At 33.4% G+C, this 26,648-nt stretch overlaps 4 protein-coding genes across 4 annotated transcripts; all 4 read right to left on the reverse strand.

Annotated features, from left to right (window-relative positions):
• Positions 1-978: 978 nt before the first annotated feature.
• Positions 979-6,178, reverse strand: LOC132607556 (phosphatidylinositol 4-phosphate 5-kinase 6-like). The gene is made up of 8 exons (XM_060321578.1): positions 3,976-6,178; positions 3,483-3,650; positions 3,232-3,397; positions 3,031-3,147; positions 2,595-2,788; positions 2,345-2,475; positions 2,108-2,186; positions 979-1,570 (listed from the first exon to the last, which is right to left on the reverse strand). Exons 1-8 carry the CDS (start codon positions 5,133-5,135, stop codon positions 1,276-1,278), a joined length of 2,310 nt encoding a protein of 769 aa, XP_060177561.1. The 5' UTR covers positions 5,136-6,178; the 3' UTR covers positions 979-1,275.
• Positions 6,179-6,408: 230 nt separating this feature from the next.
• On the reverse strand, positions 6,409-9,241 carry LOC132607557 (uncharacterized). Its single transcript, XM_060321579.1, has 4 exons — positions 9,137-9,241; positions 8,843-8,945; positions 8,687-8,759; positions 6,409-6,743 (listed from the first exon to the last, which is right to left on the reverse strand). The coding sequence occupies exons 1-4, from the start codon at positions 9,180-9,182 to the stop codon at positions 6,495-6,497; spliced, it is 471 nt and encodes a 156-aa protein (XP_060177562.1). The 5' UTR covers positions 9,183-9,241; the 3' UTR covers positions 6,409-6,494.
• Positions 9,242-10,462: 1,221 nt separating this feature from the next.
• Positions 10,463-15,111, reverse strand: LOC132607558 (sm-like protein LSM36B). Its single transcript, XM_060321580.1, has 4 exons — positions 14,955-15,111; positions 12,236-12,365; positions 10,912-11,025; positions 10,463-10,809 (listed from the first exon to the last, which is right to left on the reverse strand). The coding sequence occupies exons 2-4, from the start codon at positions 12,348-12,350 to the stop codon at positions 10,763-10,765; spliced, it is 276 nt and encodes a 91-aa protein (XP_060177563.1). The 5' UTR covers positions 12,351-12,365; positions 14,955-15,111; the 3' UTR covers positions 10,463-10,762.
• A 9,495-nt stretch (positions 15,112-24,606) lies between these two features.
• On the reverse strand, positions 24,607-26,303 carry LOC132607559 (uncharacterized). The gene is made up of 2 exons (XM_060321581.1): positions 25,564-26,303; positions 24,607-25,165 (listed from the first exon to the last, which is right to left on the reverse strand). The coding sequence occupies exons 1-2, from the start codon at positions 26,010-26,012 to the stop codon at positions 25,150-25,152; spliced, it is 465 nt and encodes a 154-aa protein (XP_060177564.1). The 5' UTR covers positions 26,013-26,303; the 3' UTR covers positions 24,607-25,149.
• Between the last annotated feature and the right edge of the window lie 345 nt (positions 26,304-26,648).

Raw genomic sequence — 26,648 nt, forward strand, 5'->3', positions numbered from 1 at the left:
TTAGATTCAATTAACCCTTAAATAATAATTAAAAAAAAATATTGAAATGAAATAGTATCTAATTGAAACAGTTTCTAATTTGTTAATCTTATATTAATATTATATACTCCATCCATTTCAATTTATGTTTAACTTATTTGACTGGGCAATGAGTTTAAAGAAAAAGAGAATGACTTTTAAATCTTGTACTGTAAAATAGATACATATATTTTGTGTAGCTATAAATCATTGCATAAAATTAAATTATTTTCAAATATGAAAAATGATCATTCTTTTTTAGCACAGATTAAAAAAGAAATAGGATCATATAAATTGGGACTGAGGGATTACATTGTTTGGAAAATCATTTTCACTTGTTTACAGAAAATTGGAGAACTTATTCCAAGAAAATAACTTTGCACCAAACACACGATATAATATGAAACAAAACAGTATGTTATGAAAACGAAAAGACAACAGTTTATTTTAGAATCTAAAATCTCAATATTATCGTTTGGACATTGTTTTTAGTTCACTTTTTGCTCTTCCTTTTACCAAATCAAATATCATCCTATAATTTTTATAGCCAAACTTTTGAAAAAAACATCCCTTTCTCTTCTAGGTGAATAAAATGTAGTGTATAATATTCATTCCATGGATGGAATGTTTTGCTTATACATAACTAGGAAATTGCAAGAACCATCAAAACATATTCATGAACCATACTACATCAAAGGTTGTGGCGGGAGGTAGTACCACTTCATCCGTAATCATGGTCTCGAGATTGTGCTCTAAGAATGGAGTTGCCTTTGGCAGGGAGCGTTTACTTCCAATTTGACACTTCCGCCACAAATCCGGGTTAGTCGGGCCCAAAGCGAGTACCGAACATCAAGTGGGAAACTGAAAAGCCCATACTACCCCTGAAGAATTAAGGATCTTAAATGAATTAGTAAATGGAACTTTGGTAAATTCAAATTAATTTTACATTAGAATTCATCCTTCCCTGCAAATTCCTTGAAACAACAATTTTCATATAAGTAATGCAACTTATAAGTCACATTTGTGTTGCTTCTGTTACAACTTTTTCTATACAATAGTAACTCATCCTGAATTTTGTGTATACCTATAATAAAATAAGAGATTTTTAAGATAAGAAAATGCAGTGAAGGAAGAGTATATATATGTTCTTCACTTCTTCTAAGCTTCAACTGCAAATAATCTCCAAAAACAGTAAACAAATATTACTCAGTCCTATACTAGCTTGAAGCCCTCTCATTTGTAGGCATTAATTTCATGTTAATTGTCTTCTATAAAAACTTTGAATATGTAATCACGAAAACGCCTTGAATATGCCTTTGGATCGACTGCTGATATCGAGTTTGGATCACATTGCATAGACTTGTACGCGTGCTCGAGCTTCTTTGTAATGTCATAGTCTTGAAGTATATCTATGACACTGAAAAACAGTATCACATCATACAACTCTCCTGTTGGTTCTCCGATTAGCTGAATTATCTCCGCTTCAGTAGGTTTCCTTTCTGTCCTTTCAACTCTTGCAGGCATGTTTGTTCCTAATTTTATGCTAGCCCACCTGCAATTTTCGACCAAAGATCAAGAAACAACAAATAGGAGTTATAAATAATTGGCTTAGTGACTTTACTGTTACAAAAATAGCTTTATGACTTAGGGTCGTTTGGTACACACTACACAGTATAAGGTGGGATATCCCAGCTCTAATTTTGGGATTAATTTTGTACCATGTTTGGTAGAAGGTATAAATTTATACCTTCTACCAAACAAAGGATAAAATGAAGTCAATGCTTAAAGATGGGATATCCCACCTTATCCCATTAACCTTGGGATTATTTTATTCCACCTCTTAGATGGGATAAATTAGTCCCAGAATTATAATACTGGACTTATAATACCGGAATAATTTTGTCCGCGTACCAAACAACTTACATAGTACAAAAAATAGTTTAGTGACTTTGCCATTACAACTGTTACATTAAGTATGACAATTGATTATGACCAAAGTTTCTAAGTTTCCCAATAGATGTGTTTAGCTATCTTGTTTGCAGTATGGTTCATATAACTAGATGATTTTGTAAGGGGAATGAAAACTTACCCTGCCTGATCAAGAAGCAATTGATCCATATCAGCTCGAGAAAGACGAGGAACTGTTTCATTTTCCGAGCCTCCATTATCTGCAACAAAGACAAGTGATTCATGTTTGATTCATCTGAAACTGGTCATGTACAATTTTGAGGAAAATTGACAGCGAACGGAAAAAAAAAAAAAAAAAGACGCGAATGTTGCCAAACAAAAGTTAAAAAATTCAAGTGTTAATAAAATTAGCACCAACCAATTGGTGTTCTAGAACCAGAAGGTGTCTGATCTTCAGTACTATCTGCTTCTCTAAAATGAATACCAACTAAAAGGCTGTAGTCCATAACTCCCTCTTGTTCCAAGAACTCACAATCCCTATCAACTTGCCTGCAGAATAAAATAATCCTCAGTTTTTCCATGAAATACACAGACATAAATGTCGCGAAATTGTTTACTGATATTTATTTTACACTTGAATGAGACGTCAAGAGTTTCAAATTTTTTACCTTCGGAATTCCTGAAACCATGTTTTTTGTAACCTGAAGATGAAGTTGAGATCAAGGTCTTTAAGGGTTGTGGTTGCCTCAATCTCTGATTCTGGCTTATCTGTCATTCTTCCAAATGTTGACCCTTTCAAGTCGAATCGTCTATGAATTGAGTAATTCGTGCAAAAGAGGTTCCCCATGATAACGAACCGTACCTAAAACCATTGATGAATATATTGGAAGTGTTCATATTGAACTACTACAATCAGACCTCTCCATAACAACATTCACTATAACGGTCAAGTTTTCTTTAAAACCGATTTTAATATTATGTTATATTATATGTTTTCTATAACAACATCTAGCTATAGCAGCTAAAAAAAATCCGGACAAACAACGCTGTTGTAGAGAGATTTGACTGTATTAGTCTTTTGCTATGGTACTTTATGTCTAATACCTTCTTCTGTGCTGGTCCACTTAGCTTCACACAATGCAGGCCATAGTACTTAGTCACAAGGGTGTTTTCAAAAGCTTTAACATGATTGAAATATGCGCTAAGCATCCTTAATAGCACCTAAAATATCCAAATTGGCAAGTAAAATCAGAAGGGTAAGTATTGATCTTTGCAGAAAAAATGCTGATTTATTTAGAGACGAACTTTTGTTTCTGCCTTCTTCATTGTCTTGATCATATATCGATCATCGTTTGTTAAGTAGAAAAAACTTCCACTTTTTCCGGGGGAACAAAGCTCCCGGAGGGCATCGTTACCACAAATTGATATCATATAATCAGCTGCATCAACTTTGAATAACATCCGTAATGCCCTGAGAAACATTATAATCGATAGTCACTAATTTCAATGTGTTCTAAAATCATCATTTTCAACAAGTAAGCAGAATGAGGCCTTACCTGAAAACTTTTGGACAATAATCTTTCCATCTGAATTCACAAGAAGGATGAGGGGGTGTGATCTTGGATCCTTCCGGTGGAAATCTTGTCCAATACTTCTCTCGAGGATCAAATGCTGACGGTTTGAGATCTAGTGATGGAGGAGGACCAGGCCGTCCTACTGAAACTCTATCGACAATTTCATCACAGGGAAAAGTCAGACAAGAAAAAACACAAATTCGAGCCTAGAAAATGAACAACAAACACAAAGAAACTTGCATATTTTTTATGAAATACATTCAGATCTCTCTATAACAACCATGTTCTCTATGGAACCGATCATGTTACGTGATGTTATATTATATGTTCTCTATAACAACATTTCTCTATACCAGCCAAAAAAAATCGTGACAAACGATGATGTTATAGAGAAGTTTGATTGTAGACAGATAACATCTCTCAGTTTGCAGATAGTTCCTTGAAATTAGACCCAAAGACAAGTTAAATTTGCTACCTGATTCCCAACTGCAAATTAAGCATAAGCTCATAATTCTTATGCCCTTTGGAAATAGTTTGGCCTTGTCTCTTTACAACTTTAGGAATCCTAATAGGACTTCCTCTTAATAAATATCCATCAGCATCCTGCAAGCCAACCACGGAATCATCCGAATTATAAGAAGTACTAGCAGAAGTTCCAGCAACATCCGATAAACGAATTCTACCAAATTCCCTATCGACAGGTGGTGCATCTATTCTCCCGTCCAGTGACATTCTCCTCGGCCTAATGTTATTATCCACTGCCTTAGATGACCTCCATAATGCGAGTTTTTTCTGTGAAGGCAAAATCGGAACTTTCTCTGGTGGACAAATAGTACATTCTATCAAATCGACATTGAAAACTTGTTGAGGATCCCATTCAAGATTTCCACCTTCTAACAATGATCCAGATGGATAAAATGTACCATTTTGTTCATTTGGATCTTTACTCCAATTTCCCACATAAAAACTCCCATCAGTCCATCTAAATGTTCCATTTCCTTTAGGAAATCCATCTTCCCAATTCCCTTCATATACATTCCCATTAGTCCAATACATTTTCCCCTTACCAAAAATTGTCCCATTTTTCCATTCACCAACATAGTAATTCCCATTCTTCCATGTATACCTACCATGTCCTTCTTGTAATCCCCTACACCATTCGCCATCATAACAGTCCCCGTTCGCGTACTCCTTAACGCCATGTCCATGTTTCAAGTTCATCACCCAACAACCCCTATACGTATCGCCATTAGGCCCCGTGTAGGTTCCATCTCCATCCATAAATCCAGACTTGAAATTCCCCTCGTACATTGCACCTGAGGGCCAACTAAACGTCCCTTTCCCCATCGTTTTGCCACGAAACCAATCTCCAACGTACATACACCCGTCTGTCCACCAATACTTACCTTGTCCATGAGGGAAATTGTCAAGCCAATAGCCACTATAGTAATCACCATTTGGGAGAAACCTCTCTGCATGGAAAATTTCTCCATTCGCGTGATCTTCAATGTCTTCGCGTTGTTCTTGATCATTTTCTTCCTCTATTTGTGATGCACTTTGTGTACCGAAAATCGTGTTGGCACGTTTCCTTGTTGCAGCTTGTGTTATCCTTATTGTTGCCTCCCACGCCTTCATGATAAATTAAATCTCCCTTTCAATTTCTTCTTGATCTTGACATGGATTTCAACATTTTATTTTGTATGTGTGAATCAAAAACTAGTGAAAAAGTTGATTGATTTGATCTGTTTTTTCATTGACAAATTGTATTGTTGATCGTGATCATGCATGGACATGCAAATTAGATAGAAAATTAATCTCTCTTTTTCTCTATTTGCTCCTATTTGTTACCTGTCTCTCCTTTTCTTTTTTTGTTTTCCTACTTTGTGATGTAATGAAGGAGACAACAAAAGAAACCAAGTACATTCACATTCTTTGTCTATATTTTGACCATTTTTCCCAAACAAAAGAAATGTATTTTTAAATCTTTTATGTCTTCCTTTTTTATTTTTTTTGGGTGTTTTTGGAGTTAAAAATATGATGGGATATCTACAAAATCTATTATTTGGGATAATAAGGTCTTAAACATGTGAAGTTCAGGTCAAAATGGGGCCTAGTATAGTCTAATTAATCAGAAAATAATATTGTGTAACTGGAAGGACAATCAACTAGTGGATGGACCATTTTATTGAAAAAATTATTAGAATAAGAATAAGTTGTACATCATATGTATGTATGAACATTTTTTTTTTGTATAGATTTTGGGTCAAGCAAGTTGTTTCTTTTTTCTTTTCATTTTTTATGTTATTTGGATGGTCCAAAGGTAAGACTTGTTCAGCTAAAATTACCGTTAAAACAGCTAAGAAATTGAAGGCTTTATGACATTTGGAGGGATGAGAGAGTTTAGTGTTATCTAGTTTTTCCATATTTGGAGATCAACTTCTCTTGAAACTGCCTAATTAATGATGATATAATCGTATAAAACTTTTTTACACTTACAATATATCTAACTAAAGAATGGAAAGAAATAACACATTCATCAATCTTCAAAGCGTTTGTAGGTACCAATAATTAAACAAAAGCAGAATATTTTCAATTTTTCTAAAAAGTACTCTCGATGAATAACAGCTTAAACATTTACCAAATACGATACACCTATACGGCTGCAGGTCTTTGACATGCATAATATCATTTGTTAACCGAATTAAGTTACATACCAGTATAAAGAATCTTTACACCATTAATTTAACTGATTATAACAGGTTCTCACTCTATATTCCAAACTAACGTTTCAGGAGACCCTTTATATGAGGAAATAAGCGAACGAGGTTGGGATTTAGAAGTTTAACCATTTTTTATGTAACTAGTCACAGAGATTACCTGGAATTACAGCATAGGCTACTGGAATGTCTAAACGTATTTTACACTGTCATTGGATAAAACTTAAGTACATAATCATTGCAATTCAAGAAATTAATTACTTTCATGAATTAATTCTTAGATCCTATTGAATTTAGAAAGAACAAGTATAGTAGCAGAAGTAACACCAGGAATAAAAACATCATCAGAAATTGCTTGTGGCTTTATTCTTCGCTTGTTGAATAATGCTGTCGCTGGTACTCCAAATAAATAAAATAATGTATCTGTTGCTCCCAAACCAGTAATTGCAGTTTCATGAGTGAGTTCACTTATAATTTCTCTAACTTTCTCCTTTTTCAATGGTATTCCTTCCTTAATTTTACACTTCTGTAAAAAAAAAAAAAAAAAAAAAAAAAAAAGAATCAGCAAATGGATTTAGTTTTAATCAAGTAAAGTTCATGCATTATTTTGAGTAACGATGTAGGGTAATTAAATTTCCCGTATGATCATTGAATTTTACTCACTATAATAATTAAGTAGAGAACTGTTTTTTTTCACATTTAAAATAAATGAGCTTTATTTACCATGAACAAACTTAGCATAAGAAGAGCTTTTGCAAAAAAAGGCATTGTCAGAATTATAATTAATTGAGATTTAGTTTATGCATTTTTTTTGAGTAATGATAAGAGGATGCAACTAAATTTCATGTATGCTCATTGAAACTAAAGCTGGCCAGTGGGCCGGGACAGCCCGATCCCGGCACGGCCCATACCGAATCCCGACCCGGCCCATCTCGTTTCGTTGGGGAAAGAGGGGATGGGGATTGGAGCTTGGCGGGCTCGAACTCGAGATGGGCCTAGAGCTTGTCCCGTGTGACCCGATCCCGCTAGGCCCGCTCCAGTCTCGACCCGCCCCGACGCCGGCCCATCCCGCCCCGGCCCTTTACATTTTTAAAGGGTAAAATTAATTATGGGGTGAGGGAGGTTCGAACACATGACCTTAAAGCCGTCACCTGCGCTTTAATCAGTTGGGCCACAATGCCTTTTGCTAAGCAAACTACATACAATAATAAAGTAGTTAACACAATTATTTTTTTTATTTTTTTTTAAATTCTGTTACAAAATAGTCGTTGCACAAACGGCCATCTGCAATTATAGCCGTTGGCAACGGCTATAATCCGTCACCTTGGCCCCCCAAACACTCCCCAAAATCCCCCTACCCCCTTAATATGTAATTTTTTTTAATGCCAATTCTACTTTGTGATTTGCAACTTTTGAACTACAAAACAAAGTTGCAATTTTGAAATTTTATTAGAAAAAAAAAATCATATTTTTGATAAATAATAGAAAAAGGCTATTAGCCTTTGGGATGTTTTTTCACTGTCTTGTTCAATTATTTAAGTGTTTAGACATTAAAAAAAAAAAAAAAACGTCCAAGAAAAAGTTGAAAAAAATCCCCCCAAATCCCTCTTCCCGTCCCCCCAAATCCCGTCCCCCCCGATAGTGGGATGTGGGACGGGATGGGACCACTTCCCATCCCCCTCCGTCCCCCTAATCCCGATCCCGACCCACTCCACCATCCCCCCAAATCCCCGTCCCCTTAATCCCGTCCCGTCCCATCCCATCCCGTCCCACTAGCCAGCCCTAATTGAAACTAAGGACAATAGCACTTCCGGTCTGAAGTTACTGGATTATACTGCTTTTGGTTCTCGTAAATTGTATTATATGACTTAGCATTCAGTTTTGAAAAAAGAATATTAGTTAACATATTTAACCTTTAATTAATTAAAATGTGGGTTTTTATCCCTTCATGTAGAAAAAAAAAATATTTGACTATTATATAATTACGTTACCATCAAATAGGGAGTAACGATATAAATCTAACATAAGATGGGATGGAGTGGTTAATACTTAGGGTAAAGTTGTGAATATTTACAAGCAACGGGATCGAAAGTGCACAATTCAATCAATGAAAAGCTTAGTGTGCTTAATTAGATATTATAGAGATTAAAATCAGGATTTACCAGTAACTGAGTGACCAAAAGTGTTATTAACCCTTGAAACTATCTTTTGTCACATTTCAAAACCGAATTTTTTCCACTATAAGAATAATTAGCCAAATAATTTTTGAGATATTAAAATAACTGAATCGTACTCACTATAACTATAAAATCTCAAAATATTACCCCTTATAACAACAAAATCACAAAAAGAGATAAAATGAATTGGAGCAAATTATGATATGAAATTTCTAGACAGGGATAAAATGAAACCAACAAAATAATGAAGAAAAAAAATAGAGAAGATATTCTAAAATATAAAATCACGCACTTTGCGTATTCGCTCTATTACTGTAGCGCTTGGAATCCTGAACTGCGTACTCCCCTGCCTTCTATTAATTTCTCTACAGATGGAAAAAAGAAACTGTAAGAAGAGTATAATACATCACATTATAATAAATTTAAGTAATATGGATAACTATTTTACTCGACTGTTAGGCAAATTGCCTGGTAAAAATTAGCCACTGTCTGTCTAAAATACTTGTTATAGCATAGTTCTATAATTTCTTCATCAACCACCTCCTCTCTTCCTGCAAAATAAATTACAAAACACAATGAAAATGAATACAAAAAAAAAATCTTTAAAATATATGATTAAACTCTTAGTAGGGAGCGTTTTTCCCTCTAATGGATCCTATATGATGTATTTGGATTAATTGGATCAGTAAATGCAAATACCGAATGACTATATACCGAAGAATTAAAGGAAAAAAAATCGGACCGAGGAAAATTTTCGAGATGGCTTCGCCCATTTTTTTGAAGACCATATTTGGAGATTAAGAAAAAATAAGCTAACAATGGGCTGTTTGTGCGTGTATATATATACACACACACTTTGCAAAAGATCTATTTGGATGTGAAATGAGACTTGGAAGGTAGGAAGGGTATATAGATATATTCCTTAAGTTATGGGCAAAACTTCTCATGAAGTTTCTAAACAACTTTGAAAATGTATATCTATTGAGATTTTTTGTTTTATATGACCATGCATTATTCTATGTACCAAGTTTTTTCTTATAGCAGCATGATTAAGTTAATAAACTTAACAAAATTTCAAATACTTAACATAATCAACGAAAAAATAATTTTGAAAAACTTAAACGAATGCTAAAAGTATAAACCACAAAAGGGATATCAAACTAAAACAAGTAGAAATAGATATCTTTCTTTTTTATGACAAGGGAACTGCATCACTATCTTTCGGGTGTCGAATTTAAGACATCCGTTATGGAAATTTCGTGCTCAACCAACTGAATCACTCTTGCTGATAAGTAGAATAGACATCTAATTATCTATTTTATTAGATTGAGCCAAGCAATCGGGCATGATCCATCTTAATAGACGGGAAATTGCATTCGCTAATAGAGCTTCCTACAGTTGCATCCTCTTACAAAAATAATTTTTCTACTGTTTAGTACTCCCTCCGAATCAAAAAAAGAGTCCACTTAGCCATTTGCACACTCCTTAAGAAAATACTAACTCCTAGACAAAAATAGGTAATTTGACTAAACTATCCCTAATTAAATAGACATTGGGATTTGATCATATAACACTTAATAGGAGCAAATATGAAAAAATAAAATTAATTCTTTCTTGATTTGCTAAGTAGACTCTTTTTTTTATCCGGAGGGAGTGTTATAACATGCACCTAACGTTAGTAAAATTTTCCAGCCATTATCAGAGAATTATCTGGATGATCACTAAAGGAATGAATGATTAATTAATAGTCAAGAAAATATTAGATAAACAACAAAATTCATGCAAAGTTGGACTCACCTGACTTTCTTTTATTTGCATAAGAACTGTTTTAAATTTGGAATTAAACAATGAAAATACTAGCCTTCAATGCAAAGAAAATCAGTTCGTTATTTTATTATTCTAATAAGAAAGAACATGATTTCTTGCAGTACCAACACTACATTAGATTCTAATTTTTTTCTATATAGATGCCAAACTTAACTATAAGTTAATATTCCAACTTTGCTAAAATGCATTGCCATTGAGAATAAAAAAAAAATATGCTAGTAAGTTTTTGCAATATCACAAATTAGGTGATTCAAAGGCTAGTAAATTTTATATGCATCTATTATCCAAAATAAAGTCAAGATGAAACTGCTTAACAGATGTTCAGATCCACCATTAAAGGCTGCCATTTCTTGATTTTGGCAACGGAAAAAAAAATGGCATTGACTCACTAAAGAAATAGCAATTACGATAACATCCATGATCTACCAAAACTTACACAAATTACAACATTCAGAGGAAACTTCATGGACAAGTTGAGAAAGGCCAGTTACACAATAAAAACTGCCAGGATAACTAGGACCAATCACTCGTATGCACGATCTTAAGCTCCCTCCCCGAGAGTCCTCTTCGATGTGCTGATGTAAAGCACTGCAAGAAGAGAATTTTTTTAATATTACCTTCTGATCATTGGAGGCACAAGTACACTAATCAAAGGTTAGAAACTAGTTTTTTTTTTTTTTTTTTGCTTACCGTTATTTCCTCGTATGAAGGCATCACCATATTTGTTCTTCAATTGTCCATTAACATATTCTTCTGTTTGCTCCATTGCTATATTCATGTATCCATCCAAACAGGCAAGGATACCTGCACCGTGCAATAACAACCTTAGAATGTAATTGAACTAAGTTTGTCCTCCTGCATTTTGAAGAACTACCACCTGAAGAAAATGATAAGCGATTTGCAAAGAAATTGAAGGCTAGCACAGAGGTTTTAGGTAGAGTATATTTACTTTCTCAAGAAGAACTTCCACCTAAAGATGCACACATGCAGCGCTTTCTCGGGCTAAGCCTTAAGTCGCAAGAAGTTGGAGTGGTTGGCGAGTAGATATTACAGGAGTGGTGGATTAGATAAATAGGTGGATAAGTTTCAAACTATAGATGCACTGGTATCAGGGCAACAAGCCCTTGCGTAGCTCTTTTGGTTTCCCAAGAAAAGCGATAGCTGGGGCACAAAGCCAGCTTTTTTTTGTCACGAGAATGAGAGGGAATGTCAGATGAAGAAACACTTCAGAATGAGAGGGAATGTCAGATGAAGAAACACTTTCTCTTAATTTCGCTGCCAGAGCGTATGTTACAGATACAACATCAAGAACAGCTTTTCAGAAAATTTAAAACAATTTGTTACTACAAAGCAGAAACTATTACAACATCTACCACTAAGCTGTTTATTACACATATAAATTGGTTGAGTGCTTAGTTTAGTCTATATATGCAGAAAACTAACGGTCGATGCAAATGTGGTGAGTTACATAACACAAACTGAGCAGTAATTATTTGAAATGACAGGATACTACAATTAATAGGCGTTTGAACACAAATTTGGTTGAAACTTGAAAATAAGAGTTTTTAAAGTTGAAGTTGTATTTGGACATGCATTTAACCGGAGAAAAATTTGAAGTTTCCCCAGGGGGTTCACTCATATTCAACAACTAACCAAAAATCCATTCAAATGTATAACCAAACAATACTTTAAAAAAAGCAACCAAAAAAAAAAAAATTATGTCCAAACAAGCCCTTACAATTAATTCTCAACAATAGAACTTCCTTTATGTGTCAAAAATTAAATCTAAAGTACTATTTCAGCTGCTGCTCTGTTAGTAAATTATTTAGATGTCCAAATACAAAGCCTGAGGTGAGAATAGGCAATGAGCAGTACATTTGTCACTCTTATACATGACACTAGAGTTTCATCATGTTATTGAGCACAGAAGTATATACAAACAAATGCATAAGCAAGAGAACAGTAAGTGCAAAAGAATCATAAGAAAAAACAGAAGCAAATCAGAATGACTAACCTCGATAGTCAACACCAGAGTTCAATTTAACAACAACAGGTCGTCCACGAATAGACTTCAGAAAATCTGCCGGAGTCTTAGTGGTCGTTGATCCTTTCTCTCCTGCTCCACTCATTTTCACTTACTTATTCTGTCGTATATCAAAAGCAGCAAATTATCAGGATTGATCTTAAAAAACCAGGTATAAAACCATACTACGCAAGCAACAGTAAAGTAGTTTGACACAAGGGACCGCAGTTAACAGTATAAACATTGTAAAGAAATTTGAAGCATCAGAATGCAGCAACCACCTACCACTAGGTTTTCCCCTGCAAGTATTTTAAAGGGATAATTGCATCTTCTGATTTAAAATCAGGCTCTCAAACTGAAATGTGATTGTAACCAACTGTGACATACGGTTTCCTAGAGTCTCCAACTAACATTTGCTTTGCAGTTTATAGGTGTCCTAATTCAACCATTACATGATTATATTTCAGAGTTTTTCTATGGTCCTGCCATCGAGTATAAATGGGCTTCTAAAGCACGTTACTGGAGAAGTATCCTTTTAAACTTGAGTGGTATAAGGACCAGAAGATATCATACAGCTCATAGTTCAAATCTGCCCTCACGAGAGTTGAAAGAACTCAACATGCGGAGCCTGGTGAATATTTTGTTCAGTAAATAGAGCATAAAACCAGTTTACTGCCTATGTCCTTGCCAGGCATGCACACCATGCTCGACATGTGGAGTTGTTCAACTTTAGCAAGAAGGGATTCAAGCGCTGGTTTTTCCTGGACCCTGATACCCTGCAAGCTCACCTTTTTGGTTTTTAATATTTTCAAGACCTATTCGGAGACAGCCTCCCTAGGGGTAAATCTGCGTACACCTCCCCCCCCCCCCCCCCCCCCCCGGGCCAAAAAAAAAAAAAAGACCCCAAATTGTGGGATTTCACTGGGTATGTTGTTATTGTATCATCTATGAACCAACTACAAATACTGTAGAAGAAGATCAAGACTTGCATTTTTCTGATATACACCTCACTAAGAGGCAACTCTAGAGCATAGCTACTGGACTTAAAGCAGTAGATAAACGTAACCTGGCTGTAAGAGATTACAAGGAACTAAAGAACTATTCTAATGGATCATGAAGTATAGAAAGAACATTTTTATATGATATAGCTAAATGAGCTCATTAAAAAGAAGCGAAATATCTCTTTATATAGGTAAAGGCTCCAGACTTCAAACGACTTTACAAACTAAAGTTAATTTAAAAATGGATCTTATCTTTCACCGGTGAATCAAAGCAACTTAAAGGAGAGACCTAAATGCATACGCTATATTGGAGGTGGACATCTCACAATACAAACACTTCCAGTTACCAGGTTTTGACTTTTCAGGTAGATGCCAACTCAATCAACATTGAAGGGAGATGAATTATAGGAAAGTCATTTCATGAAATCCTAACATCTTATATCCACACTAAGGCTCAAACTAGCCTAAAATAGTCTAGAACATACAGAGTACTTTATATGATGACACCAGCCTAAAACCAGAACATAATCCAGGTGAGTAAACCATAGGATAATCTTCTAGAAAGAGTCTTAACATAAACTCAACACCTAGTAGGTATAAAAAGCTGTTGCCATCAGTGAAAGGCACACGCACCACCCTTAACGTAACAAACTTGCAGCACAAGATCAAAAACACTAGGTACTCGAGTTTGAACCACCAGAACTACATGAAAATTCAAACCATATTCAACTCATATGAACTCCAACCTACTTGTCCAAAGAAATAAGAAAGTTACAAAAATAGCACAATAGGAGCATGCACATATAACTAACTCGACTAGTGAAATACTGGTAACCCAAATAGATAAATTGGCAGCTCTACAGGTAAATGCTATGTATAAATCACTACAAACGAGTTTGACGTTCAATAAAACCTTTTTATGTAGGATTAACAGGGTTTTTCAAACACCGACCCATAGGAATACAATTTATGCCCATTCTTGAGTTAAAAATAGTCTTTTGCATTTTTTCAGCTCATGTGTCTCTAGATTCAAATTTGTTGTCCCCCCATCAGTCACAAATTAACACTTTTAACCAGAACTTTTCCTCAATTAAAAGAGAAACTTCCTTTAATTGAGACAAATGCTTGTATTACAAGGCGGGATTGGGATTTAGCACCGTTGCATAAAAATCGGTTCTTTTTCTAAGGTTATTCAACTTCTTTACATTACAATCAGCTCCAACAAAAAAAAAAAAATACAAACCAAAAAAGGAACAAAACTAGAATACCCTATAAAGAAAAAAAAATGAACAAAGAACTGTTGTGTTTTGTCCTAAGTAAAAAAAAGTGGAACTTAAAACCCAAATCAGATACACAGAATGCAACATGGGTTTTGTATTATGGAGCATGTTCTATAAAAATAGAGTATAACAAGAGCAAATTAACCCTCTAATCTTGAAAAACTAACAAAGCTTCATTCTTTAAAAAAACAAAGACCAATAAACAATGAATTCTTGAGTTTTGTCCTAAGTAAAAAATGTGGAACAAGAAACCCAAATCAGAAACACATAATGCAACATGGGTTTTGTATATTAAAGCACATAGTAACGATTTAAAGAGAACAGGTACAGAAAACCATAGCAATTGTGTAAAGTTAAGAGAAAAAAGAAACAAAATTTACATATTATTACACATCAGAAAATTAAAGCAAATCATATAGAAAAACACACCTCAAATAATGAAATCTTTAGCAAAGTTGAAAAATTAAAGAAGAAAGAAACTTTGAAGAGCTAGGGTTTTGAATTCTTGATTTCGTTGAATAATGATTTGTCATTGGGTTTATAGGAAGGGACTCTTTACAGTCCAAAAGATGTCAAACTTGTATATTTGACCCCCTGAAGTTTTGGTTATTGTTGTGAAATGTGAGTTAAGTTAATGTGACAAATATTTTAATGCCCTACTAAATACAGTTAAACAATAACTATGATTCAATCTCAAGTTAGTTTGATATCGACGCGGTATGAATCCTCAATATCTAAACACTTTATAATGTTACTCAACGGGAAAGTATGAAATAATGTCATAAATATTTTAATGCATTCCTGAACAAAGTCAAACGATAATATTATGATACAATCCCAAGTTAACTTGATATCAACTGTATAAATCCTCAATATCTAAACACTTTATAATATTACTCGGTAAATATATTTCATATTTTTCAATGTCAATCACTTAGAATATTCTCTATATTATGAAAATTTTATACAATTATTACTTTGAATAACATTTTGAGCGGAGGGTCTACTGAAAACACTCTCTCCACCTTACAAAGGTAGGGATAAGGTATGTGTACATTCTATTCTATTCTCCCCAGATTACATTTGGTATGTTGTTGTTGTATTAATTTGAATAACTTATGTTTTTCATTTTTCACGCATATTAAGTGTTTGTATGTGAAAAACATGAAGCATATATGTAGGATTTTCATAATATAAAGGGTATAAGTGTTTGATTTTGAAATATAAAAAATATATTTGCATTAAGTGATTATAATAGCATTTACCGTAATGTGCCTTGAAAAATTGCTCCAAGCCTCCCACAACTTATTGGTCATATGTAATTACTACTTAAAATGAAATTGTTTATAATTATCAGATAAAATTGTCATTTTTTTAGGACATACTAAAGTAGAAATACCGTCAAATAAATTAGGACGGATTACAAATTTAAGTTTTTATATACGGAAGAAAATGATTTGTGGCACATCCAAGATTATGATCAGTACTTCAACTACATTAGCTTGTGATATTTCATTTGAAGGAATTTTACGAAAGGTCTTACGATAATTTAAAAATTCGATCACTTTTTCACTATCACTCAAAAAATAAATCAGATTCTACGTACCGTAAGGTATACATTCCCTGCTTTATCATAGTAAGAACTAATTAAGAAGGGGTAAATATGTCTCGAACTAGTCCGTGAACCAATTATTAAGACTTGCTTTAATTTGGATGAAACAATATTTTCCATCTTATGGTTGATGATTTATGCCTGTTAAATTCTGCAGCAAAAAGAGCCTTATTACAGTGGCTTTGACATACTGTTAATGTACACATTAATTAATGTTGAGATATCGGCACACATGAATCAGTAAAGTGACAAGTTCTGTCAAGCATGTCATTCACCTGACTATCAAAATTCAAAAATTATGGTGAATAGTAAAGGTTCCTCCATCTTTAACATGTCGGGTTCAAAATTCTTGAAATGGAATAGTCTTTGGTAGAAAGGCCAAAACACCATAAGATGCTTTCTACTACATGAATTTGGATTAATCGAGTCATTTAGTATTTGTGTTTCACCTCAATTTGTATAAAGAGGGCTGGTGGTGAAAAACTCAGATGGAATGAAATCTTTTACCCTCTTACAATTTGAATAGAAGAAAATGATCTTTTCAGATCTCTTATGTATAAAAATGAAAATCTCTTGTAAAAAAGATATAAGACTAAAAATATTTTGTAAGTGACCTAAAAATCCACTTCTCCCGTGAAACTCATAACAATTGTGGAAGAGGCAGTAATTTGAGTTATATTACGAACAATAATGTCTCTCCATTTGGCGTCGGCAATGTGAATTAATGTTAATATCCCTCAATCTAAATTTGTTTGATCCAATAGGTTAAAAATGAGTCATTAACACCGCAAAATCTTTTTATGCATATCCATCTCACAACAAGATTAAAAGACTCATAATGAAGGATCTTGATGGCGAGAGTAAGAAGCATGAGAGTTATGAGACCAAAGGTTATATTTTTCAGAGAATATAAAATAGAACTAGTGCATTTATAATACTATATATTATGCAATACCAATTATAGTGATGAACAACTACCCTCCAAATGCATTTATGCAAATCAATAAGTCGATTTGAAAGCTCTTAGTCGAGGACCCTCCAGTCCTCCACATTAAAAGCTCTCAACACCATTATTGGAAAAAAGAAAAAAAAAAACATTTTTGTTGAGATTTCCTTAACATCAACAATCCACAACAACATACCCACTGTAATCCCATAAAAGTGGGGTCTGGAAAGGGTATAGTGTACACTGATATTGACTCTACCTTGTGAGGTAGAGATGTTATTTCCAGTACACCCTCGACACAAAGAGAAATAATTTAAAACAGTATGAAAAAGGAAATAATGAAAGCAAAAAAATCATGATAGTCCTACCTCCAACCATGATAAGAAATATTCATAGTATATATAGCTATATGAACCCTTAACCTTAAATAGAACACTTATTTAACATTTTCCATACTAATTGTTGGGATCGAAATAATCAGGACGTCGTGCGGAAGCTAATACTTGTAAATCTTCAACGACGATAAATCAAACGCCAAAGAAAATTATAAAAAAGACTTTATTATATGATATCATGAGTTTGGTCAATTGACCTGCACATGATAATACTAATATAATTAAAAAAAAAATCTAAAACTATTTAGAGAATAAATCTCCCCTTAAGCAAAACTATCTAAAGGACTACATAGTGAATACTTTTCTATGTTCTAGTTGCGGGAAGGATGTCCAAAAAATTTCCCCCAATACAAGAAATAACCAAATGTGAAAGAGAATTATATTTTCCTTTCAAAAAAAGTAAAAGCAATTACAGTAATATTTTGACTTTCCTTCAAAAGAAAAGTAAAACTTAAATATGGCAAGAAAATAAAGGCAAAATTAACATTAATGTGTAATTTCTCACACGATTATTATATTTTAACATGTTATGGCATATAATGTATCTTGTTTTTTTATATTCATAATGTCAGTTTTATAGAAAGGGCATATGTAGTTAAGTGCATATGATATTGTGAACACTTTTTATACTCAGTGTGTTGAAATTAACTCTTTAAATATACCCAGTTAATAAAAAGAGGCTTGGGAGGGGTGGGGGGTGGCTTACAAATGAAAAAGATTAAATGCATTTTAATTTGTCCACTCATTATCAAAGAATTCACCACTAATGAGTGGGGGTGTTCATGATTCAATTTGGGTCAATTATTATTCAAAAGATGACCAAATTATTTAAATTGGTTTTTTAAATACAAGAATCAAATCAAACTAATTAAATCGATTTTTTATTAAGTTGGTTTATATCAGTTTTTTCGTTTCTAACGGTTTTTATTTTTTTAAAAACAAAATCTTAACTATATGCTCAAAATAGTTCACATAGAATTGTAGTTTTACCTTTCAGGAACGTAACTAATTAGAGTTGAAAGAGTCGCTTGAAAGAGGAATGAAACTAGGTCTTCTAATTCCTCTATTTGGATACTGCAATTGCAAAGTTGCAAATTGCAATGCCTGCCTGTAGTAATTCGTGGGCTATGGACCATTTTCCTTTGCAAACTTTTGTACTTAGGCCCAAACGGAAAAAAAAATGCAATGCAATGTATACTACGGTGTAAAATTTCAAATATATATATATGTAAAATTTTAACTTTTAATATTATTCATATAATCGGTTTGATTCAGGTTTTTTCAGTTATTTTTTACTTAAAATCAAAATTAAATCATATTTTGTCTGTTTTTAATATTAAAATCAAATTAAACCTAAAAATATCGGTTATTTTTTGCCATTTAATTCGATTTATCGATTTTTCCGTGAACATCCCTACTAATGAGTATAGTGGGATGGATGAGACTTCTTCACTGTTAATCAAAAATCTCGGCCTCGAGATATTAAAATGAATAAAGATCTTATGCTTCCCCCTTAAATAGGTCTGATGTAGAACAAATCTGAATTAGTCGAGCCAATAAATCATCAACAATACCAAATGATTAAATAAAAAAGAAAAATCACCTGTACGTGAGCATACACGTTATTGCCCTAGTTAACTACCTAACCATTGCATTTTTCATTGTCATCATAGCCTTGGAAAATATTTTATATGGAAAATAAATTAAGAGACAGATGTGATCAAAAGATGGGACCCCATTTATCTTTTCCCAATAGGGTAAAGCTTTAGCCATCAGATTTCCTCTCATGATCATAAATGACAAAGCCCTAGAAAATGATCCCCGAAACTAATACTTCCTCTATTTATGCGAATCTATTTTTTTTTTAATTTATGTAAAAAATAAATGACCTCTTTCTTAATTTGGAAAAAAAATTCACTTTATGAAATAATTTATAACCACACAAATATTCAAGACTTATTTTGAACTACAAGTTTCAAAAGTCTTCACTCTTTCTTAAATATCGTGCACAATCAAATGAGTTCACATAAATTAAAATAGGAGAGTAGTAAATAATAGTAGTAATAACATTATTATTATTATAACAATAACAATCATAAAAATATTAAATAAAAGAAAGGACATGTCCAAAAACTTATCCTCTCGATCGGCTTATCCAATTAACAAGTGGGCAACTATACTGGTGAACATCAGAATAGCTACTTGAACCAAACGTGTGTACCACTTTTGATTTTGACACACTAGTACGAAACTATATATGCAATCTTATTGGTTCACTTATTAGTTACGTTGGGTTTTAATGATTGGTTGAATGAAAAATGAAGGGAAGAAATTATGGAGGAAAAATAAAAAATTTGAATTGTTTCTTTATTGCTTTCGGGATAAAGAATATCTACCACATTGGTAGTGGAAAAGAAAGTTCTTCTGCTTATATAGAGAAACACATCTTCTAGCTCATAAAGAGTTGAGAAGAGGACCTCCCCTTGTGCCATCGTCGCCACTTGGCTTCGGCTTGATTGATAATCTTTTTTGGACCAAATTTATGTAGTTTTAATTATTTAATTAATTATCCAAATCCTGACCCAGTTAGTGATCCGGATCCACGCGTCTGACCCATTTTCTTTCCCGGATTATTTTAAATTTCCCGCTCGTTATTACATGGCCTTTCTGAAAGGTTGCAAACCTTTTCAAAACCAGTGCTTCAATGGCTATAAATTTCTATTTTCTTCGGATTTTTTCCTTACGAAATTTTTGTCTTCTTCTTCTGCACTTCATAAAATTGTCGTGTGATTTCACAGCCTTCGAGTGGTTTACTGTCACCAAAGTTTGCAGTACCGCTACTATGGTGAGTAAATCATTCTATCCTGGAAGGATATATTCCACAACCTCGGGTACATTGAGGGGAACAATTTCCTTAAGAACACATTGTGCATTCAATGGGATCGATTTAATTCCTACACATATTTTTCCAGATTCTATTTACGTTTCAGAAGTTTTTTTTTGTTTCTGGTTTAGTATATTTTTTGGATACAAATTATTAACAAGTAATGCGAAAATGATGATACATAAATTATTATTTATGCAATAATTAATAATGAAAGTATTATTACGTGATATTTAATTATGAGGAGATCGTTATACACATGAGTATTTTATTTACTAAATATATTATAAAGAGAATTTTTACCGTTAAATGGTCCTATTCTCGCATGGCTATATTAGATATTCTTATTCCACTATCTTGCCTAAGAGAACATCGCATGATTTAGTGTCGGCATTATTTAATTAACCCGCCAAACAAATGTTGCACTTGTTATTTGAGCCTTTTTAAAAAAAAAAAAATCTTATGCACCCAAACACTACAGTCTTAGAAAGTATGGTATATTTTATGCTGGTTCTAATTATTCTAAACCATCAATACAAAACGATCCCTTAATGTTTTATCTATTAATGTTAAGAAAAGTACACCAATTACTAATCTTTGTGTGATTTTTGAATGGTGTAAAGCCTGCAAAATTATTTATAATCTTCCTAGCTTAGTCTGTTAATAACATAATCACAATTTAATTGCTCATTTTTATTTTAAAATGAATGATCACATGATGCTTGTGGTTTTCATGTCTGAAATGAAACTGAAAAAACAAATCTTTATATCTTAATAGCCACAACTAGTTCATGTACTTGGTTTATATAAAACCAAAAGCTAATAACTAATGACAAGTCGACTAAACTGCCAATGAGTACTAAACTAGCTAGCTAGTTGTTTGGCCAAACTTTGCAATTCGTGGCAGAGCAACGAATACATATAGGGAATTCAAAAAAATACTACTCCATAGGATATTATACCTAATTAGATTTATCTATATGATCTAAAATAACTCTTGAATAATCTTTACCATTACAATAAAAGTTTCGAAAATTTAGTTTATATATCACCTATATGCAATTCGTCATTTTTGTCGCACTGATTTTCCATCGCTACGTTGCAGCCTCTGAATAAGATTAAAAAAAAAAGGGCAATCCGGTGCACTAAGCTCCCGCTATGCGCGGGGTCCGGGGAAGGGCCAGACCACAAGGGTCTATTGTACGCAGCCTTACCTTGCATTTCTGCAAGAGACTATTTTCACGGCTCTGAATAAGATTATAGCACAATATTGGGTGTAAAAATATAGTAACTCTCTATGTTTTTCTTCTTATCTCTCTACGCGAGGCAATAATTTCATTATATAGTCATGCCTTCTCTATTTAGATTGGGATTGAACTCTACAATCCTGCTCTTAGTAAAATAACTAATCATAAGTTATGTCAATATTTAAATATTAATCTAAGCTAACTAGGCTTTACTACCATATCCCCCTCAAGCTGAACGTTGGCAATGATACAACTCCAAGCTTGCTCCAGAGTCTATGTAACGGACCTTGTGTTTTCTCGAGTTTGAAAAGTCATAGCTTGATCAATATTATCCTCCTCGTTATCTTGTCCTCTCATATGATATTCTCTTCACTGAGTGCATTAACAAACTGAGTGAAGGTTGGATATGGAGCCTTGTCTAACAATCCTCAAGGTTTCGTATTTGTTTCCAAAACCTTTATCAATTTATAACCCCCCTATCTTCGTCTAACGGTTTGCTTATAGTAGCGAGATTATCACAAATTCTTTAATGTATTCATCTACAAATTTTGATCTCATCATAATACTCTACATTTGTTGTTTTAATTGAAATTTCTTATCTTGATAGCTTGTAGGTAATTATCCTCAAGACTCTCCCACGATAGTTTGGTCGAAGTGCTGCCACTAGTAAGGAATAGTGACTCTTCAATCATGGTTCCATTTAGCCAACTTCTCACCATGATCCCTTTCTCTTTCTCATTTTATAAACTTAGGGTTAATGTTTTCTTCATCATCATTTTCGTTTACCAAAACCTTAGATGACAATTCCTTCACAATAATATCACCAATCTTCAAGATCTAAATCAACTGGCTTATTTTCGTTCTCCAAACAAGATAGTTTGAGGATTTTCAATTTTTGGGACTTATAACCTATAATTGATGAAGAGATCTTGGTGAAAGGGAGAGAGTGAGGAAGATGAATTTGCCCTTGAAGAACGTGAAACAGGGTTTAGGATAGAGAATAACTTGGGTTAGAATAAAAGCTCTGGTGTCATTAAGAAAATTATAGAACAATATTGTGTAAAAATACAACTCTTTTACGTTTTCCTTCTTACCTCTCTACGTGAGGCAACGACTCCATTATATAGCTATGTCTCCTCTATTTAGACTGGGATTGAACTCTACAATCTCCATCTTAATAATATAACTAATCATTAGCTATGTCAATGTTTAAATACTAATTCTAAGTTTATGAAGCTTTACTAGACGTTCTGTCTATCAGCCTCTGGTTCAAGTTAATTTATCTTGCTTAAGATCATAAACAAATAATAACAGTAATAGTAATAGCAAAAATTATGACAAGTCGACAACAACAATAACAGTAATTGTTATTCTTTTTAAAGCGGTAACAACGGACATGACCTTAAGAGTTCTAAGTGCTATATTCTGAAATATAATTACAGACTAAACCCTACTCTAATTAACCTAGCATTAGTTATACTGAGACTTTCTGTAGGTTTATCAACTTGCGAATAACCTGCCAAAATTAGTAGTACCAAGCTAGCTATTAACTTGGGTGCATGAACATGATTGCAAGTTGCAGTGACAAAGCTGTAAATGGATGTCTCTTTCTGCCCTCTTTACAATCTATAACTACACGTAGCATCAATGTTAAATTTCATTCTAATGTTATGTTTTATTCATTCAATTTAAGAAAACGTCGCTTTGAAATCTTATACTAGAACAAAGAGTGAATTTTTGTGCACTGCATATCTATTTATTTATGCTATACTCTTAAGGTAACTAAGGTTACTTATAGCAGCAGGCCTCTGATAAGCTTAATTTGGTAACCCAGAAATTAAAGTATAACTTGTCATAGCATATGAAAATATATTAATAGTGTAAAATATATTTATATTGTCAATGAGTATAACTTATGTTCTAGATTATAGGACGGCAACAGAACTTAGAAAGCTATAGCAATTCACATGTCTATTTATTTGCTACATCCCACAAACACAGATGCCGGGTAATTACTCTGACCGAGGCTTAAGCAGATGCAAAAAATTCACCTAAACGTTTTCTGTCTACACCTATGTTGGCCATAAGAATTATTCACTTTATTCCGGATTTTTTTTCCACCTTTTCACTTTTCAGCGTTTGGCCATAAGAATTTCAAATACAACTTGAAGTTGTATTCCGGAATTCCAAAAACTTGTTTTTCAAAAAATTTCACTTTTTTACAACTATAATTTCAAAAACTATGGCCAAACACAATTCCAACTCCAACTCCAAAATTCCAAAAAAAGTGATTTTTTTTTTGTTTCTATGGACAAACGGGCCCTAAGATTTAAACTTGAAAGTTCATGGTTCTTCGCCTACTATTTTATACCCTTGTGGGTGCAAACATTAGTTTTTTTTCTTCTTCCATGGCCATGAAAATACACAATTTCGGCGGTTTAACACAAATGTTTTAGACCTCAAATCCTTATAGCACACCTTTGCTGAAAATTGAAAATCTACCCCACTTTAAAGCACCACTTGCCTACTTTTATCAACTTGTAGATATTTCCTTTAGTAGTCAGAAAATTGATATGAAGGATTTACTCACAATTTTATATATTCAATATAAGATGCATCTTGAGGAAATCACATGCATCATATTGAAGACTAGCTCAGAATATTGTTGCATGCAAGTAATATTAATTAAGCTAAAGGGTAAAAACAAATTTGAACCGTAAGTCCTGTTGTATAATAAAGATTCAAGATGTTATTAAGAAGTTAGTAATGTATGACAAACACTAGGGTTGATTTAGCTTCTATTAATATCAAAGCGGAAAAGATAAATACTCAGTTCAAGCTTTCTGACTTAAGAAATCATTTTATTTGTTCAGTTACCATTTCAATTTTCGATTGATATTGATTACTAAATCAGTGTTAATTTTAATCAATGACATGACGGTGGCGGAGACAGAATCTTCACCAAGAAGTCATCAACTACTATATATACAATATACCTTGAGAAAATAACTTGACCTAATATATATATATATATATATATATATATATATAGTTATATACAATGTGATTTTTGGGGCGAAGAGGTTTTGGATGAATCCCCTTTTTCGCTCCCCTCTAGTTTAAGACCTGGACACATTTTTCTTCACTATAACTATTACTAAGAAGCAATGAAGCAAAAGAATATAAAGCACATGGATACAAGTTATGCTTTGGAATGAAATGTAATTCCTAATCCGCTTTGTCTACAAACAAGGAAGCTATAAGAATACAACTATATATGAAACTCATGGAGAGGAAAGGACCTAGAACATAGAAGAGGAACTATAGGAAGTTAGAAGCAATTCCTATTTATTCTTTCCCAGAAACCACCTGATGAGGGGGCTCTCTCTTACTGCGTGTTAAGCCGTCTTCGACTCTTTTTTTTTTCTTAGCTTAACACCTTCAATTTTTGGGCAAAATTCCCAAATAATCTTCAGAGTTTAATTCTGATAGTCGCAGACTAAGAAGCCTCTTGTAATATAATGCTAAGCCCAAAAAAGATCATTCGTTTGTTCTCCTGAAACAATTAAATTACATTTCACTGTCTTAAAATGTTGACTTTATTAGTAGTACGTAAATACATAGTCCTTTTTTGCTAACTCAAAGTAGATCTCGAATGAATAGTTAGTACAAGATCAATTATTTCTATCTCCAAGTTGCAGCAACTAGCCACTAAATACAAAAGTATCAAAGCAAGTTGGACATGGCTAGCGACTTGTACTACTACATAGTATCACCTAGTAGTAGTATATATATAACAAAAACTACGATAAATATAAAGGCATAGCCCAAGTACTAGCTACTATAAGCTAATAATTTCTAATTTACATTGCCTTCATCAACCCTTCTTGTTCTTTTTGAAGTCAACTAGATGAACAAAAATAAATTTAAGTTCGATCATTGAATTAGTCATACCACAAGTTTGTAGCAGCCAATGGCAAATTGTCCAACAACTCTGGAACATAATCTTCTCCTCCGACATAATCCTCAAACGAAAGATCCGAGTTATCAGTTGTTGCAGCTTCAGTATTATACACAAGATAATTATCAGTACTAGGTAATTGAGGATGGACAACTTCTTGTTTCGACTTGTCCACAAAATAAAAACCGTTTTTGTGTTCGCATTCATTATTTGTCTCGGGAACTGTGCCACCCATACTACCGACAGTTTCGGTGGTTGTTGTTGCCATGACCGGGTACTTAGCATCTTGTCCAGTAAGTTGTTGGACTAAAGCTCTGAATTCTGCAGCACTAGTGTTCACCTTCATTGGATTTGCTATGTAAACAACTTTAACTGGTTTTTTCTTGGTGTTTTTGGGCTGTTTGTTTGCTTTTTTTGAATGTGCACTAAGCGTTTTTCCCATTTTTGAGTGAGTTGAAAACACTGAAAAGGGTTGCGTTTGGATTTGGGTTTTTATTTAGGGAAAAAATGGAGAAGTGGGTTTCCAGGAAAGGAAAAGAAAAGAAAATATTGGAGTGAAGAAAGGGAAATTAGGGGCAGCAAGTGGATGTCTCATGCCACAATGAGAGATGGTATATGGACACGGAAAGCTAACATTTTAGATAGAGAAAGAGTTAAGAGATGATGAAAATTGAAATTCCTCCGAGGCTCATCTATAGCGCGTTTATATCCACAACATAACGACAAAAAGATACTCCAAATAAAGTACAAACAATAATGTGATCTGCATTTAAAATGTTTTTAAGATTTAAATATTAAACATATAAATATACTGATGGGGTGGGTTATGGGTGTCCATTGGGAGGAGGTGAATGGTGGTGTTGGCTAATTGTGGTGGTTATGGTAGTAGTTATGATGGTCGACGGTAATGATTAATGGTGATGATTTATGATGGTAAATGATGGTGATTGATAATTGTGGTGAATGATAGTGATAAGTATTAATTAATGACTGACAGGAGTGGTTGACGATATATACGGGTGATCATCAGTAGTGATTGATAGTTTATTGTCATAATGGTGGTTGATGGTGATGATTG

The sequence above is a fragment of the Lycium barbarum genome, chromosome 8 (genome assembly GCF_019175385.1).
Source record: "Lycium barbarum isolate Lr01 chromosome 8, ASM1917538v2, whole genome shotgun sequence".
Classification (NCBI taxonomy): domain Eukaryota; kingdom Viridiplantae; phylum Streptophyta; class Magnoliopsida; order Solanales; family Solanaceae; genus Lycium; species Lycium barbarum.

What these genes read in the sequence shown, in the direction of transcription:
- LOC132607556 (XM_060321578.1), bottom strand. Translation starts at nt 5,135, where the DNA reads ATGAAGGCGTGGGAGGCAACAATAAGGATAACACAAGCTGCAACAAGG. An exon ending in TATTGTCCAAAAGTTTTCAG is followed by an intron (nt 3,398 to 3,482) that starts GTAAGGCCTCAT and finishes AATGTTTCTCAG; the next exon opens with GGCATTACGGATGTTATTCA. An exon ending in TGGTTCTAGAACACCAATTG is followed by an intron (nt 2,187 to 2,344) that starts GTTGGTGCTAAT and finishes TCTTTGTTGCAG; the next exon opens with ATAATGGAGGCTCGGAAAAT.
- LOC132607557 (XM_060321579.1), bottom strand. Translation starts at nt 9,182, where the DNA reads ATGGTCTTCAAAAAAATGGGCGAAGCCATCTCGAAAATTTTCCTCG. An exon ending in CATCTCGAAAATTTTCCTCG is followed by an intron (nt 8,946 to 9,136) that starts GTCCGATTTTTT and finishes TTTATTTTGCAG; the next exon opens with GAAGAGAGGAGGTGGTTGAT. An exon ending in GCAATTTGCCTAACAGTCGA is followed by an intron (nt 8,760 to 8,842) that starts GTAAAATAGTTA and finishes TTCCATCTGTAG; the next exon opens with AGAAATTAATAGAAGGCAGG.
- LOC132607558 (XM_060321580.1), bottom strand. Translation starts at nt 12,350, where the DNA reads ATGAGTGGAGCAGGAGAGAAAGGATCAACGACCACTAAGACTCCGGCA. An exon ending in CTCTGGTGTTGACTATCGAG is followed by an intron (nt 11,026 to 12,235) that starts GTTAGTCATTCT and finishes TGCACGGTGCAG; the next exon opens with GTATCCTTGCCTGTTTGGAT. An exon ending in CTTCATACGAGGAAATAACG is followed by an intron (nt 10,810 to 10,911) that starts GTAAGCAAAAAA and finishes CTCTTCTTGCAG; the next exon opens with TGCTTTACATCAGCACATCG.
- LOC132607559 (XM_060321581.1), bottom strand. Translation starts at nt 26,012, where the DNA reads ATGGGAAAAACGCTTAGTGCACATTCAAAAAAAGCAAACAAACAGCCC.